This window comes from Pituophis catenifer, unplaced genomic scaffold (assembly GCF_029215685.1).
Source record: "Pituophis catenifer annectens isolate HBS135680 unplaced genomic scaffold, rPitCat1.0.hap2 SCAF_1, whole genome shotgun sequence".
Classification (NCBI taxonomy): Eukaryota; Metazoa; Chordata; class Lepidosauria; order Squamata; family Colubridae; genus Pituophis; species Pituophis catenifer.
The window spans coordinates 251,151,677-251,167,509 of NW_027256881.1; the positions used below are offsets into that span (position 1 = coordinate 251,151,677).

General features: G+C 35.0%; 1 protein-coding gene across 13 annotated transcripts in view; it reads left to right on the forward strand.

Annotated features, from left to right (window-relative positions):
* The window catches only part of SOX6 (SRY-box transcription factor 6), a 498,819-nt gene that overhangs the window by 378,430 nt on the left and 104,556 nt on the right, over positions 1 to 15,833 (forward strand). For 10 of the 13 annotated variants that reach the window (XM_070933721.1, XM_070933755.1, XM_070933739.1 and 7 more), the window contains one exon: positions 7,730 to 7,853. In XM_070933721.1, the coding sequence (XP_070789822.1) occupies positions 7,730 to 7,853 (124 nt within the window). The remainder of the gene's footprint in view (positions 1 to 7,729; positions 7,854 to 15,833) is intronic. The other 3 variants (XM_070933764.1, XM_070933789.1, XM_070933805.1) reach the window with 1 other exon arrangement.

Sequence of the window (15,833 nt, forward strand, 5' to 3'; positions counted from 1 at the left end):
AGCAAAAAAAATGGGACACAACAACTGCCTTGCTTAGCAATGGAAATGTTGGGCTCAACTGTGATTGTAAGTCAAGAATTACCTATAGTAGTTTGCTACTCCAATATGGCTTGACACCCTAAACTGTCTAATAATGTTTATCAGAAAGAATTAAAAGAATTAAGTTAGCAATGTAAATATCATGCTGTTTTTTCTAACGTTCAAGGGCCCAGAAAGTGATATTGAGATAAGGTTAGGATCGGTGTCTTTTATCTGTTCCGTATTGTCTATAAGATGGGAAGATGCAGGTGATACACCAGTCCAGTAACATATAGCTGTATCTGCTTGAATATCAAATGATAGATTATGGAATATGGAATATAGAGGTATTCTTTCTTACAGACATTCATTATAGTTGTTGTTAAAAGACTACTTGGGACTGAAATATTTATTTTTATTATTACAAACGTATCTGTTACTTACTAGAGCCAGTTTGGTGTAGTGGTTAAGGCATCAAGCTATAAATCCAGAGACCATGATTTCTAGTCCCTCCTTAGGCAGAAAGCCAGCTGACTGATCTTGGGGCAGTCATTCTTTCTCAGCCCTAAGAAGAAGGTAATGGCAAACCAATTCTGAAAAAACCTTGCCAAGAAAAGTGCAGGGAAGAATCAGATCTGATTGAATAGAGGGGGAAAAATGCCAATCTATATATTTTCAAGACTAAATTTGCATCCCTAAAAGTTTTCAGTCCATCCAGCAATGGAACTTGATATATGTATCTCCAAGATTAGCCATTTTTCCCCCTCTTCCCCTTGCCTCCTTTACCAATTTGTCTGATAATTTCTTTAAACTAAAAAATGGTAATGATTCCATGTAACTGAGATTAGCCTAATAAATTTATTGTCCCCACAGAACGTGTGTGGGATGCTCTCAAAGCCATTGCTAATTTATTGTTATTTTAAGCAAACCTACAGCTCTAAAGCTCAGTTCATCTCCCTTTTCAAAAAGACTTGCATCAGGGCTGTGCCAAAGGGAGACTAGATGATACTTAGTTTTTATCTTTTATTCTCCTGTATTTGCAGCAAAGGGAAAAGCTCCTGCCAATGTGTCTCCTCCATTAAAAAAAGGAGCACCTAGACTAGACTGACTAAATTATAGTTTTATATTTATTAAATAAATATAGCTTTAGCTTTATTGGGGAGGAGGAAAAAAATGAAAAATCTTGCCAAAAAACCAGAAGGGACTTGTCCAGACAGTCTCTGAGAATCAGACCAGTTGAACAGGAAAAAAAAAATATTTATAAATGAAGAAATTTTTCCTATATGTTTAAAAAATAAAATCAATTTCCTTTCCAATTTCTATTTTTTGCTTTGGTAGGAATTACAACAAAGTTTTCAGAAAAGCACACTACATATAAAATTATATAAAGTACCATAAAATATAATGTTTTTTATTCTAAATGAATATAGAATCAAAATCAATGTTTAAAACCTAACTTAAAAACTAAGTATATCATGTGCCTAAATACATGATTAGGTTTTTGGGTGGCAAATAATATTAATTGAATGGTTCAATGCTACCCAAAGCATTATGCAAATAGATACTATTATCATGTAGAAGAACTAATCTATTTGTAACCTCATCGTTGAAAGTGTTTTTGCTTATTTTTTGCTTATTTTGGAGAAAATAAGTCACAGTGGAAATAAGAAACGTACATCTTCACTAGCTTTGCAGAATGTCTGAATTAATTGACTAGTTCTGTCTTCTGTCGTGGCAGAGTGACCACTAGCTGTGATAATTTGCATAAATAGACAAGTTGTCACTCCTATAGTCATAAACTATTTGGATCTGATTAAAAAGTAGAACTCTTATAGCTCTCTTGTTTTTTTTCCCCAGAAGTTGTAGTAAGTGAAATTTGCTGTTATCCTTTAACCAAACAAATGCGCACATGGGGATAAAGATATGCTGAGTTTATGCAGATTTTACAACACGAATCTGAATGAAACGTCCACTAATAGACCCAGATGGAGTAATAAATACACATGAAATTTCCTTAGTTGCACTTTAAAGTGATTTTAACATACTAGACCTTAACAATAATATTTAATTGACAAGATTATGCATTTGTATGGACTGAGAAGGTGTTAGATCTCCAATTCCAAATGAACCATAAATTCACTTTTGCATAACATGTTTTATTAATTTTATTTTATAGCTGAGCATTCTCTTTTCCTTCTAGTGACTGTTTCTTGAAAGCAAACTTTTAATTTAATTAATCATGTTCTAGTCTTGTGATGCCCAGGTACTATATAATTCAATATATAGATAAAATAACTCACAAAACAAGCAAACTATTACATTTATACAGTGATAGAATTAATAAATAAATATGAAAGTGTTCACTGTATTCATATTTATTATAAATTTATTGTGAATCAATATGAACATAGTGAACACCACTACACTCATTACATTTATTTTTATACATCCTTTTCAAATTATAGTCGGAATGACTCTCAGGAAGAGCAAACATTAAGGAAAGAGAACCTAATTGGACTGCAGAATGAAACTAATTTATTGTTAAATATTCACATAACTTTTTCTACAGTTATAAAATATGTTTTTTAACAATCATTATTGATATATGCATAATTCATTATGAATGTTTTTGATTGTATTTAATTATACAGGATGTTTTCCATGCATATATGACTTGTTCACTGCCTTGTTTCAAACAAATGATAAGGTTAGTGGAAGTAAAAAAAAAATAATTTAAGGAAAATAATTTATTTTATTGAATACTGCCAATACATAATTTCTAAACAAAGTACTCACATAATTATTCATATTAAGTGCTGAAATAAACTTAGAAAAATTCTTAATAAACCTTGCTACAAGGGAGCATACAGAGAATATAATAGAATATAGAACTTAAAATATTATATAGGATATTAAATAAGATTATATACTGTACATATATTACTATATACAGTAACTATACAGTAACTATACAGTAACTATAGTACAGTACTATATACAGTACTATATACTGTACTATATATTACTATATCCCAATGGGCAGCAAAGGGTCTGCTGGCTGCCAGAAAGAAAGAAAAAAAAAATAAAGCCCAGAAACTAGTGAGTGGTGAAATGTAAAATTTATTATTACCTGTTCTGTGGGCGTGGCTTGGTAGTGGGGGTAATGTGACTGGGTGGGCATGGCCAACTTTTTTTTTTTTTTACTTTTACTTTTAAAAGCATTTTTTCAGCCGATGAGGTTGTAGAAAAAATGCTTTTAAAAGTTAAAAAAAAAAAGCCTCTGATGATCGTGCGGCTCAGCTGGGCATGGGGGGGGGGCATGGATGTTTGCTACCGGTTCTCCAAACCACTCGCCGCCATCACTACTGGATCGGGCAATCCGGTCCGAACCAGGAGTATTTCACCCCATACCCACACACGCACGCACACATACAATCACACACACACATATATACGTAAAACTGAAGCATTTTGATGTAGTGATTAAGACATCAAGCTAAAAATATATGTGTGTCTAAAGTGTTTATACAAAACACTAAAATATACTAAATATTTATATATTATATACTATATAACTTTTTTTCCATTCAATCATATCAAGTCCCAGTTTTCTTGGCAAGGATTTTCAGAAGTAGCTTATCATTGCCTCCCTCCTGAAACCGAGAGAGAATGACTGGTCAAGGTCACCCTTAGGTTTTGTACCTAAGGCAGGGCTAGAACTCATGGTTTTCGAGTTTATAACCTAATACCTTAACCACTAGACCAGACTGTTAGGTACATGTTAGTAACTTATTAGGTACTTGAATCTCAAAGTGTCTTACCATGTCATGAATATGAAATTAATTATGAAATTAGATCATTGAAGTGGGATAGATATCATTCATGTCTTGCCAGGTGGACAACCGGCCTTTGAGGAAGATAAAATTGTCTATACAAATCCTGTTTCTCTGCTTTGTAATACCAGCATGCTGCTTCTGCCAGCAATGCAAACCACTCTAACATGACAAGGCAATAACACGGAAAGGGTTCCTGTTTATTTGAAAGCAAATATGGTAAACAGGCTACAGTTTGTCTAGTCTAATAAGAATTGAAACCATTCTGTTTTTTCTGTCTTCCTCTTCCCTCCTGCATTTAACACTGCCTGAATGCTAATAGTTAAGTGGAAAATTTTCCCAGTTCCTAATGATGATATGATATACTCATTGCAAACTACAGTAGTGGCCAAAATAAATTTGTAGTAGGGCAGTCAGCAAAGAGAAAAAAATAAAGCTGTGTGACAACTGCAATAGTAAATCTATTTCAAGTCTCCTCTTCACTGAATTGAAATCCTATTCAAAGTTCAGAAGAGGGAAAACTAATACTATTCTTACATACTCTCTCTCTTTGTTTCTGTTTCTCTCTCGGTGTGTCTGTGTGTATACTATATACTACATACATATCAAATGATTATCTATTACTGTTATTAATATATATATATAAGAATATTGTCCATATTAATCAATTTCAAAGCATTGGTCTGCTTAATGAATCTTTACATCACAAATGCTGTTCATACCTAAATTCTCAATAGGATGATGATCTTACTCATCTTTTTTCATACAACAACTGTTTTATATTAAATTAGATTGATAGGTAGATAGTAAGTATATAGGGAGAGAGAAAAAGAATTAAAATAGTCATCTAATCATAACTCATAACTTTAGAACTAAATCATTAATTAGGAATAAAATCATGAAAACATGATTTTCAAAAACCTGTGTTTGAAAAACACAGGTTTTTCAAACATGAAAAACCTGTGATTATTTCATTTGTATTTTCAGTGTAAATCCACAAAGTCTTCAACAGCTGCCTTTATTTAGATCTATATTTCACGCAAAATAAATTTGCCTTTCATAGTTTTGCTCCTGGTATTCACTGACAGGCTTTAAAGATTATTGTGAAGTTTTTGGTACATATTTCTAATCTTATAAGGAAAAAAAAATAGTTAAATCTTCATGAAAGAAGAAATGAGCCCCCTTGAGTGTCACTGTGTTTGTACATTAGCACACTGCAAGGTCTTTGCCAAGTTGCTCTCTGACTGACTGCTGCAGATGCTCTTTCTTAAGTATTCAGAGTCAGATCTTTAGTGCAAGTCTTCAGGGACAAACAATAGCACCTGTTCCTCACAAGATATCAGGCCAGTTAGTCCATTCATGTATCTTTAATGAAGCTCCAGGGCAGATGGCAAAAATAAAAAGGCAACAGCATCAAGTTAGCAGAGGAGACAAAAAGAAAAAGGTGTTGGTGCAAAAATGTATGGCTTTTGACAAGGAAAGAGACACTTTGGCATCTGCTGGTACATTGATTTTCAGAAACATTCAATGAACAGAGAAGCAATTAAATATCCTAGGAATGTGTACGGTATGATTTCTTGGATCAGGTTTTACTACCTCTACAAAGCTTGCTTGAAGTCTCTCCAGAAAGACTGCCATTATTCCTGGTTTGGATCTCCATCCCTGCAAGTGTGTTTGTTCTGAAACTGAGGGAGGTTCCTTTGATTCTTGACTTGGCATCTCTGAGCGTTTTGATTGGGCAAGAGGTCTTTGGTCCCTATTACCTAGCCATCTCTGTCATTTACTGTGTTCATTTTACCTTGATTCGTTCCATACAAATGTGTATCATTTTATGTAAGCTCTCCTTATTGAAAGGATTCTGTTTTGAAAGATGACATTTTTCAATAAACTGTGTTGTGTTGTCTCGTATTAACTTTGTTGTTCTTGTTGCTTCTCCTTCTTGCCTCCCTCTTATTTTAGGGCTTCTTTCTCCCACATTGTGAGAGAAAGCATGCAGTAAAATTTTTAGTAAACTTGACCACCAGATGATGTATCACATTGGCAAGAGAGGAGAACTAATTCCTGTTGCCCCAAGGATTATGGTATCATAGTTTTGGAATGCAGAGCAGGAATAAGTAGCATAATGGCCCAAGGATACTTCTGCTCTGCTTTTTGCTCTATTTTATTTTCCAGATTTTATTAATGGTAAATTGGCATACTCCAAAGCTAAACGCCAACCCATAATCTCATCTTAATTTTTAAGTAGGTGCCTTGGCACACTCTCTGAGAGGATGAATTTGAATAGTAGATTCATGCTTTTATTTCTCAGTAACTTTCAAAAATGTACAATGCATTTGGGTGTCTACTTTTTCATCCTTCTCAAATTTGTGGTTCTTTTGTTTGTTTCCTGTGACTCAAGAAAAAACTCTATGGATATTTTATTTGATGTTATCTAGTTACCTTGTGTTGCAAAAGTAGGCTACATCCAACTGATTTAGTACCATGCTGAAAGTACTCAGGGTGATTATAAAAAGTACTGTATCCCATTCTTACAAGAAGCTATAGTTTTCCTAGTACAATTGAACACTAAAACCATATTTGATTCTTAGTTATTCAGAAACCCAGGACGAATGAATAAAGATAGTCTTATTATTGAATGTTGGTACTGGACACTGGAGGATCAACTTCAATTTAACCATATTACACGTGCTGCTGCAGAAGCAGGCTTACCTCAGCTAAAATAAAAGAAATGGCTGCTCAAAGCTACTTTCTTTCACGCCCCATTGCTATGGCGGTAATTGCACAAAGACTTTTTTTTATTATAAGTTGATTTTCCTGAGAAATGGATTCTGAAAAATACTGTAAAGTGTTTATATTTTTTTCTTGACCTTTATTAACCTACATCTTAGGGTTTTTCCCCAGAGAAGAGTTGTTGGTAAATTAACTCTCTTAGAAGTATACACACAGTAGCCTTTCTGGTCTGCATCAGGGAGTGGGAGAGGAACATGGATATGACAAGAAAATCTGACAGTATTTAAACAGTGTCATAGGTCAGCATATGGATTTTTTACCAGGGCTATTTTATTTTTTGGAATTAAAGAAAAAGTGCTTGAAGTTCATTTTGACTTTTTAATGGAGTTTGTTGCCATTCATTTGGAACAAGGCAAGGTATGAACCCTTTTCTGGTTACAAAGTAATTTTTATACTTCCTATTTTGATCCATAAGGATCCTTTTGGGTTGAGGTTACTGGTAATTTTAATTAAAATCATTATATTATTTATGAATATGATTTCCCATTTTTCACAATACTCCCCCCACTTAAATATTCAACTGGAATAATTCTAGTTCTTTTGTGATAAACCATGAATTAAAGATTTCAGGAACTAAAACTGAACTTTTCAAAGGAATATTTGCATCTACTTTTGCTAGCTCATTGTCAAATGCCTGGTCTAACAAACTGAAAATAAAACACTTTTCGCAGGTTTTTTTTTTTTTTACTTGAATGTTTAATTGTTGCTTTTCATTCTGTCAATGAAAGTCAAATGAAATTTAAAATAGTGGAACATATTAGAAAATACTCTGTTATTATCAGATACCATGGTAATGATTACATTCACAAAATGGCTTATATGTTACAATGAGGTACATATGACAAATAATACCTTTTCAAAATTGAAAGACAAGTTGTTTTAATTTTAAATTATGGGTATTTTCCAAAGCAAGGAACCGAAAGGATGGTGAATATAGCACATTGGATCCCATGGGTTCTAATGGCATTTCTCTTCTTAAATTATGATAACGAAAAGGTTCAGTGGGACTTAGTCAACAATTGTTGATAATGAGAGATTTGTTAAGAAAGATTGGTGCAATTTCTGATCAGATATTGTCTTCTGTTTAGCAGGTTCAAGGTCATATGCCTCCTCTCATGATCCCAATTTTTCCACACGACCAGCGGACATTGGCAGCGGCTGCAGCAGCCCAGCAGGGATTTCTTTTCCCCCCAGGAATAACTTATAAACCCGGTAAGTTGCTGAGAATATACAGCTGTTTATATGGCCTTGTGCAGAGCGGTCAAAATTTGGCTGTACAGTGTTGCATGGGGGACACAGAGGCCTACACAACTGTAGGTATGGCTGGCCCCATGAGAAGGCCTCCACCTGTATTAGCAACTGCTGATCTCCCCATCTTGGAATTTTTCACCTTTTGAAATTTTATGATGTTATTTTTATAATTTTAAATTTTAAATTAATTCTGATTTTAATGTTTATTATTTATTTATTTATTTTATTATTCATATTTCTATGCCGCCCACTCTCCGAGGACTCTGGGCGGCTTACACCAAAGACAGTATACTAAATAGCATATTTCCCCCAACAATCTGGGTCCGAATTTTACCCACCTCGAAAGGATGGAAGGCTGAGTCAACCTTGAGCCGGTGAGATTTGATCCGCTGATCTGCTAAACTAGCAGTCAGCTGAAGTAGCTGCAGTACTGCACTCTAACCACTGTGCCACCTCGGCTCTCTGTAATCAATAAAATGTTAATTTTATTGATTATACATTGCATATTGCCCAGAGACTATCTCTGAGGGAGATGTGTGGTTAGAAAATATACATAAATGAATGAATGAATAAATAAATAAATAAATAAATTACATTTAACAAGTTAAAATAAAAATTATGTAGATGAGGGGATATAAGATATGATTCTATGATTGACTTCCCTTGTGTTGTGTTTATATACACAAAAGGATATCATGGAGGTGTGGAACGTGCAGTTTTTTCAAGGCCAGATCTCTTTTAACTAGAGACATGAGATAATAGACTGTGCACAACCATATTTCTTTTATTTCTGTATACCACAATCTATTTTCTTTTGAATTTATTGAGCCATTTCCATGCCAATTTGCATGTTAAGAGTAACTCGCTTCTTATAGGAAAATTACATATATCTGTCCCTTTTCTTCAGCCCTTTCTCATCAGCGTGTACACATTTTACTCTTTTGTGCAAGCCTTCTTTATAATTAGAGATAAAAAGTGAAGGCAGGTATGATTTAATTTGTTTATTGCAACTGGGCAGCATTTTATACGATTTTCATCTAAATAACAGAGGTTCAGCAGTTCAGTTGCAATCATCAGTTCAAGCTTGTAACAGGTCAGGGAACTTCACAGTGAGAAATGCTTAGAGATGATTTAGCAAGTGGTATGATTTCTTTCTTTATTCCTTTGAGTTTACCAGGCTCCTGGGGAATTCAATTAGGGATATAATGGTTTGAAGCTACTTTCAGAGTCTCCCTGTAAACAGGCTTTAAATGTTTAAAATCGTGTTAGTGGAGAAATTCAGAGTTAGAAGATTTAAGTAAATAAAAGCCAACCTTTTCTGCGTGTGTATATTCCTTGTAGATCATAGGCCAGAAATAGCATCTTTATTTTTCTCATTAATCTGTCCCCTCTCCAATGAATATTAAAGGAAAAAAAATCAATTATAGCATTTCCTTTAGACATTAAATTATTTCTTCTTGTTTCATTCTGCTCTGCCTTGTCGATTTTATAAAAACAGACAAATGGAAAATGGATTCTTATGTATAAGAAATGGTAAATGTCTTATTTGGAATAATAGTTGAGATTAGCATTCTGTTTAGCTGCTTGTCCACTTCGTATTTTTGGATATAGATTTTATCTTAATTTTCTCCAACCAATCTATGACATGAAGTTTTTCTGATGGAGTGAGAAAAGTTGTTCTTTCACGTACTAAAATACTGCAAACAGAGTAGTGATGTCAATGGAAAGTATTTCCAGGTTATTGATTTAAAAAATAGACCCATCCTTTGCTGTCAGGTAGATTTTTTTTACATGTTTAATGTGCTACCTCTGATAGCTGTTTGGGGTCCAAATGCAAATCTTGAACCTTTTCCCATGGTTGTTACAGTATGCTAACTGCAGTTTTATATAGTCTTGTGCAAAAAAAAAAAAAAAAAAGACATGATTTCACATTATTTGAGGACCCAGTTTGTGGCGGCAATAAGCTGACTTTGTATAAATATACAAAAGTATGAAGGCTATTGTTTAACGCATTGTAAGCCGCCCTGAGTCTCCAGAGAAGGGCGGCATATAAATCAATTTTAAAAAAAAAATTATTTGGAGCAGATATTTCATAATAAAACTGACAACTGCATAGATTTGACACAGATTTGCAGCAAAGGAAGGATACTGCTAAAATCCTGCATAAGCCATAAAAAAAGAAAAATATCATCCCCACCCCATTGCAAATTTTGCTTCCCTTATCTTCTTTGCATCATTGTTGTTTCCAGTGCAACGCCTGTCTTTCAGAGAGATTAGTGTTGTCTTTGGCCACCAAAAGGTTGCTCATGTTTAGTCTATTTTAGGGCTGCATCAGAAACATTCAAGGATTCAAGAGCCCTTGTGGTGCAGTGGTTAAAGTGTAGTATTGCAGGCAGATTCTGCCTACAGCCTGGAGCTCAATCCTGATGGGGCTCAAGGTTGACTGAGCTTTCCATCCCTTTGAGGTTGATAAAATGAGGACCAGATTGTTGAGGGCGATATGCAAGTAATGCTTACATTGTAAACCACCCAGAGAATGCTGTAAAACATTATTGGGAGGGGGGAATATAAGCCTAAAATGCTATTGTTATGCTATTCCCCATACCTGTTACCATAAGAATCATTTTCAATTCTAAGCATTTTCAATTTTTTTTGTAGACAAGCATTACTTTTTATTTTTTTATTTTTTTATTTTTTTAAATGTAATCAATCTGTACATTTACATGTTTATAGCATGTTGTACAATTAAATTATTAACGTTTAAACCAATTGAATTGGTTTTTAAAACTAATATGTAGTTCAGATTTCGAAATATGTCTAAAAAAGTATTCCTGGTAGTATAGTTGTCAGGTCTGGAAGCTAGGCATACATACAAGGCCCCTAGCACGGCACATCTTCTTTGAGCAGGTCGATGGGACACTAATTGGTGGAGCCCCTGCCACAATAGTCACGGACCTGGTCAAACTAGAGATGGGCCATCCATGGGTGGGTTCTACTTACCTTTATTACTGGTTCGCAGTGGGACCACGTTGTTCTGCCCCAGCTCCGGATTCCCAAGGATTGTGACACACACCAACGGTCCTTATCAAAGTTATAACGTACCAAGAATAAACAAAGTCCGGCAAAGGTTGGCAACCAGCCCAGAAAACAAGATACGATAAGACAGTCATGCTCCAAAATGCTCTGTAATAATTGCACGTTGTTTCCAACAAGAAATTACTAACTGCGCGCAACTTAAATAGGCTAAGGGAGTGGCCAATTATCCTCAAATCTTACTCTCGAGGAGACCTCCTCCTCCTGAGTAGCCACTCCTGCCTTTTGGCAGCCCTGCGTGCTCGAGCATTGAGGAGAGGATCCTCCACTTCGCTCTCTCCACTTGAAGGAGCTTCTGGAAGTTCTGAAGGCCCTGGCTGAGTCTCTGCCTCTGGCACCACATCCTCTTCAGCCTCCTCGCTGTCTGACGCGAGCGCCGGCTGCACAGGCTGCTGGCGTGACCCCACACCAGCCTCCTCGTTGTCGGGATCAGCCACGATCCGTGCAGGCTGCTGGCAGGCCACAATATGTGTGCACGCTTTTCTGAGCATGCGCAGAAGCGTTTTGATGACATTGGGGTTGGTGGGGGGAACTTCCCGCCGGTTTTACTACCAGTTCTACAGAACTGGTGCGAACCAGGGCAACCCACCACTGGGGCCATCACCGAGAACTCATTTGGTTTGTCAGAGCCCCATAAATGACTGAGTCAATCATTCTGGAGCTTGCCTGGGTAGACAAATGGGGCTCAAACCAAAGATGTACTCCATGACTCCCAAGGAAATGGAGGAACTGAGAAAGTACATCGATGCCAATCTAGCCTGTGGCTTCATCCAACCCGCCAAGTCCAGGGTAGCTTCCCCGGTTCTTTTTAAAGAACAAAAAATTGGGGGTGTTACTTAGAACCCTGACAATACTGCTTATTCAAATATAAAAGGGGTGAGCTGTCCTTTTTCTATCTGATGATAAAACTGGATATCCTTCCAGTTTTATAGAATACATATTTTTGTGATAATAAAAATGAAATACCAACTTCTACTCTCTTTCTATTATTTTCTAAACTTTTGGTATATAATTCAACAAAGATGAACAACCACACAATATTTTTAACATATAGGAAGGAAAATATATTAGGATAGAACCCTAATGTAGAACTACAAAGTACTACGCCAGTTCAAAAATGGTTTGTGAAAACAAGTTTCTGGTGAGCAAAATTGACCACTGATTAAACTGAGAAACAAAATGCAGTTTATAGAACAAATTTAAATCTGCAAAGCTTTCTGTGACAATTGAAACATCCTATGTGAAAACTAATGGTGAAGATTTCTCTAAATATATCTGTAAAACAGCACACTGATATTAGGAAAATATATTTCAGAAATATGTAAATCGTGGATGTTAAATTTTCCAGTGGCAAACTTTGATTTTATAGTATTAATTTTATCCAAATATTTTAGTTCAATTTCATTATTTGAGATATATAACTATTAGGCGTCCAGGGCACATTATTGCCTTCAAGCACCTTTGAAACTATCAAGAATTTGTTTTAACAATGTAATAGATCGCAAAGCCTTGATTTAAATTTAGATCAATTAATAATGTATCTAGAAAGGGTTACAAATTAGTCAATGAAGTCAGAATATTGCAATGTTTTGGCTAACTCAGTTTTATCTGTTAATACCAAGATAACATTTGCATGTTATATTCCATATTTACATGAGTCACACTATTAATACCAGTACTTTACTTAATAACTAAATGCTCCAATTCAGATCAAATCAAATTTCCAGATATGCTAAGGCAAAAACTCCTAGCATTCCCTTGAAGTTGGGAGTTGTAGCCCCAACCAATCTGTAAAGTAAAATATTGAAAAAAATGATTTTCCGCTATATAATCCTTTATTTAAATTTAGAAGTATTTTGGATCAAATAAGTCCATCCCTTATATGAGATAGTCAAAAGATATTTTGGAATCCCAAGCTTGTATATATCAATCTTGCAAGTGAGAACCAATTTTGAAAACTTTACGATATTTCCCAGTATGATACAATATAGTTTTCAACATAGCAATTGCTAATTGAAAAATCTGGGCCTTATAAATCAATTTGCGTATTCACGGTGCATATTGTATTAAAATGTTAAATTATTGTATAACTTAAATTACTGTTGTGTCTTTTGATCCATGTGCATTTGACAGTTTTTCAATTTTCCATGTGCATTTGACAGTTTTCCAATTTTCACTGATAGAGACGTTTTATTTAAATGAGATATATAAAGTAGAGCTGCTACAAAGCCAACATTTAACTGAGCAAGTCAAGCTATTGCTTATTGGATAATTTGACTCTTTTATAGCATAGTAAAAGCTGTAAAGTGAATGGTATGACCTCTTTGGTCAATGCTAATCCATAACAGTTTACTGTTAATTTAGTCAAGTATAGGCATCATGTTAAGAGTATAAAATATGAGAGCAGATCTAATTGTAAGTGACTGGTATGCTAAAAGATCCCTGATTCAAATATCAGTCAGCACAGTAATCCTAAATAGACTTAAAAAGAAAGAGGCAGGCTACCAACTACCAACCTAGCTGTGATATATGCCATGCCATAATATGATAATTGTAATAGAATATAGCAAATACTTTGCAACAAGATAATAATGTATGGTCAGATTGGTCTGCTTAATTATTTATAAATAAATTGATTATGTGCTATCAAATCATCAGTGACTCTTAGCAATCACTTAAGTCAATTTCTTCATGACAATCTGTCCTTCACATGGTTCTTTAGTTCTTCTAACAGGGTATTCATAACTACTATAGCTGTGTCTATGCACCTTACTGTTGGTTTTCCTCCTCTTCTCTTTCCTTCCCCCTTTCCTAGCATCAAAAAAGAGAGCTAGGTTTCACATAACAAATATGGTAACACATATGTCCAAAATATGATAATTTGAGAGTGATAATTTGTGTCTTGAGTCAGAACTCTGGATTGATTTGCTGGATGATTCATTTTTGTTTTCTTGGATGTTTGTGGAATTTTCTCCAACACCAAATTTGAAAATATGCTTCCTATCCAGCTTCTTTGAAGTCCAATTTTCAGTTCCATAAGGTGTCACAGGGAATACCATTGCCTGCACTGGTTTGATCTTTGTAGATATACACACATCATAGTATCTGATTTTTTTCCAAGATCTTCATCATTGCTTTAGCAATTGCTAATCTTTTGGTATATTACTTGATTGTTTGTTCCTTTACTTTTGATGGTTGATCCTAAAAGGCAGAATCTTTTTACTGCAATTCTCAATTAAAACAGTCATATAAATATTATTTTAGGGGCTATCTAAAGCTTTCTGTTTTTCACATTTGTAATATGGAGAGATTATTATTGATGTATCTTACACAGTTGTAAACTATTTTTTTAAAAAATAAGATTCTTTCCAACATGACTTCATCTATAAACTTCATTTTTGTAAGTCTGAATTATATTATATAAATTGTAACTTTATTAAACTATATTGAATGAGCTATAAGCAAATTATTTCATGCTACCATTTCTGATAGCAATGCCCAATGAATCTTTCTTTTTAGCTAGAAGTTTTTGATAGATCCTACGAGTAATCCCCGATTTAACATCTATTCGTTTAGCAACCGTTTACAGTTACAAAAGCATGAGAAAATGAGAATTACAACCAGCCCTTGCACGATCAACCATCACAATATACCCACGATCTTGTGCTCAAAATCTGGCCACTTGGCAACCAGCATGTATTTATGACGAATGCAGCATCCTGAGGTCATGTGTTGGCCATTTGCAATTTTCCCAGCCAGCTTTCAACAAGCAAATTTCCTCAATGGAGGAAGGCTGCATTTGCTTATTGATTTCATGATTCATTTAACAATTACAATGATTTGCTTAACAATCATGGCAGAACAAGTCGTAAAATTGGGCATGACTTACTTAGTAACCATCTTGCTTAGCAATGGAAAGTCTAGTCCCAATTGTGGACGTAAATTGAGGACTACCTATACCAGGGCTGTCAAACACGCAGCCCACGGGCTGGATGTGTCACGTGCTGGCCACGGCCACGGCCGGTTTAGCGAAGGGGAAAAAAGTTGTAAAACATCAGGTGATGACAACATGACGATGTGAGCTTGAGACCCCTGACCTATACTGAGAAAACGAGCGGTCAAAGGAGTTAAGAGTTCTTTATAGTCTAAAATCACAGTCTGGGTCAAATTTGTAAACTTGTGTTGCTTTATGGAGGACTTTGGATTTGAGCAGACTGAATCTTATATTATGATTGTAAACTACTTATACTACTAGGACTCCCTTTGCAGTAATATAGCTTCATTTCCTTAGAAAATGTCTAACAAACAAGATTCAGTTCAGATTCATTATGTTACGAGATGATCTGTAGATCCGTGTTTCTCAACCGTAGCCATTTTAAGATATGTGGACTTCCTTCCAGAATTCCTCAGGCAGCACTGCCGGGGTATTCTGGGTGTTGAAGTCCACACATCTTAAAATGGCTACGGTTGAGAAACATTGCTATAGATGATACAGTGACTTAACTATGGAAGTATGTACCTTCTGAAAAGTGTACTTGAAAGTTTTGAATTGCATACAGATTTTGAGACTGTGGAAGAAAACAAAGAAACACTGTTTGTTTGGAATTCAGATCAAAGGACTGAAAGCATTTGCTGCCTCCATCTTTTTAATAAGTATTGTGTATACTGACAAGTGAAACAGAAGTTGATGCATCATTTTGGATCTTAGAGTGACTAATGTGTATAAACACAATAAAAAAGCCAATATATAATCAACAGATAAGCTTAGAAGACTAGTTTGCAAAATAAAGAATGAAGGGTGGGAGAGTGTTTTTTTTTTTTTGTCTCTGTTCAACCATTCTCCCACTA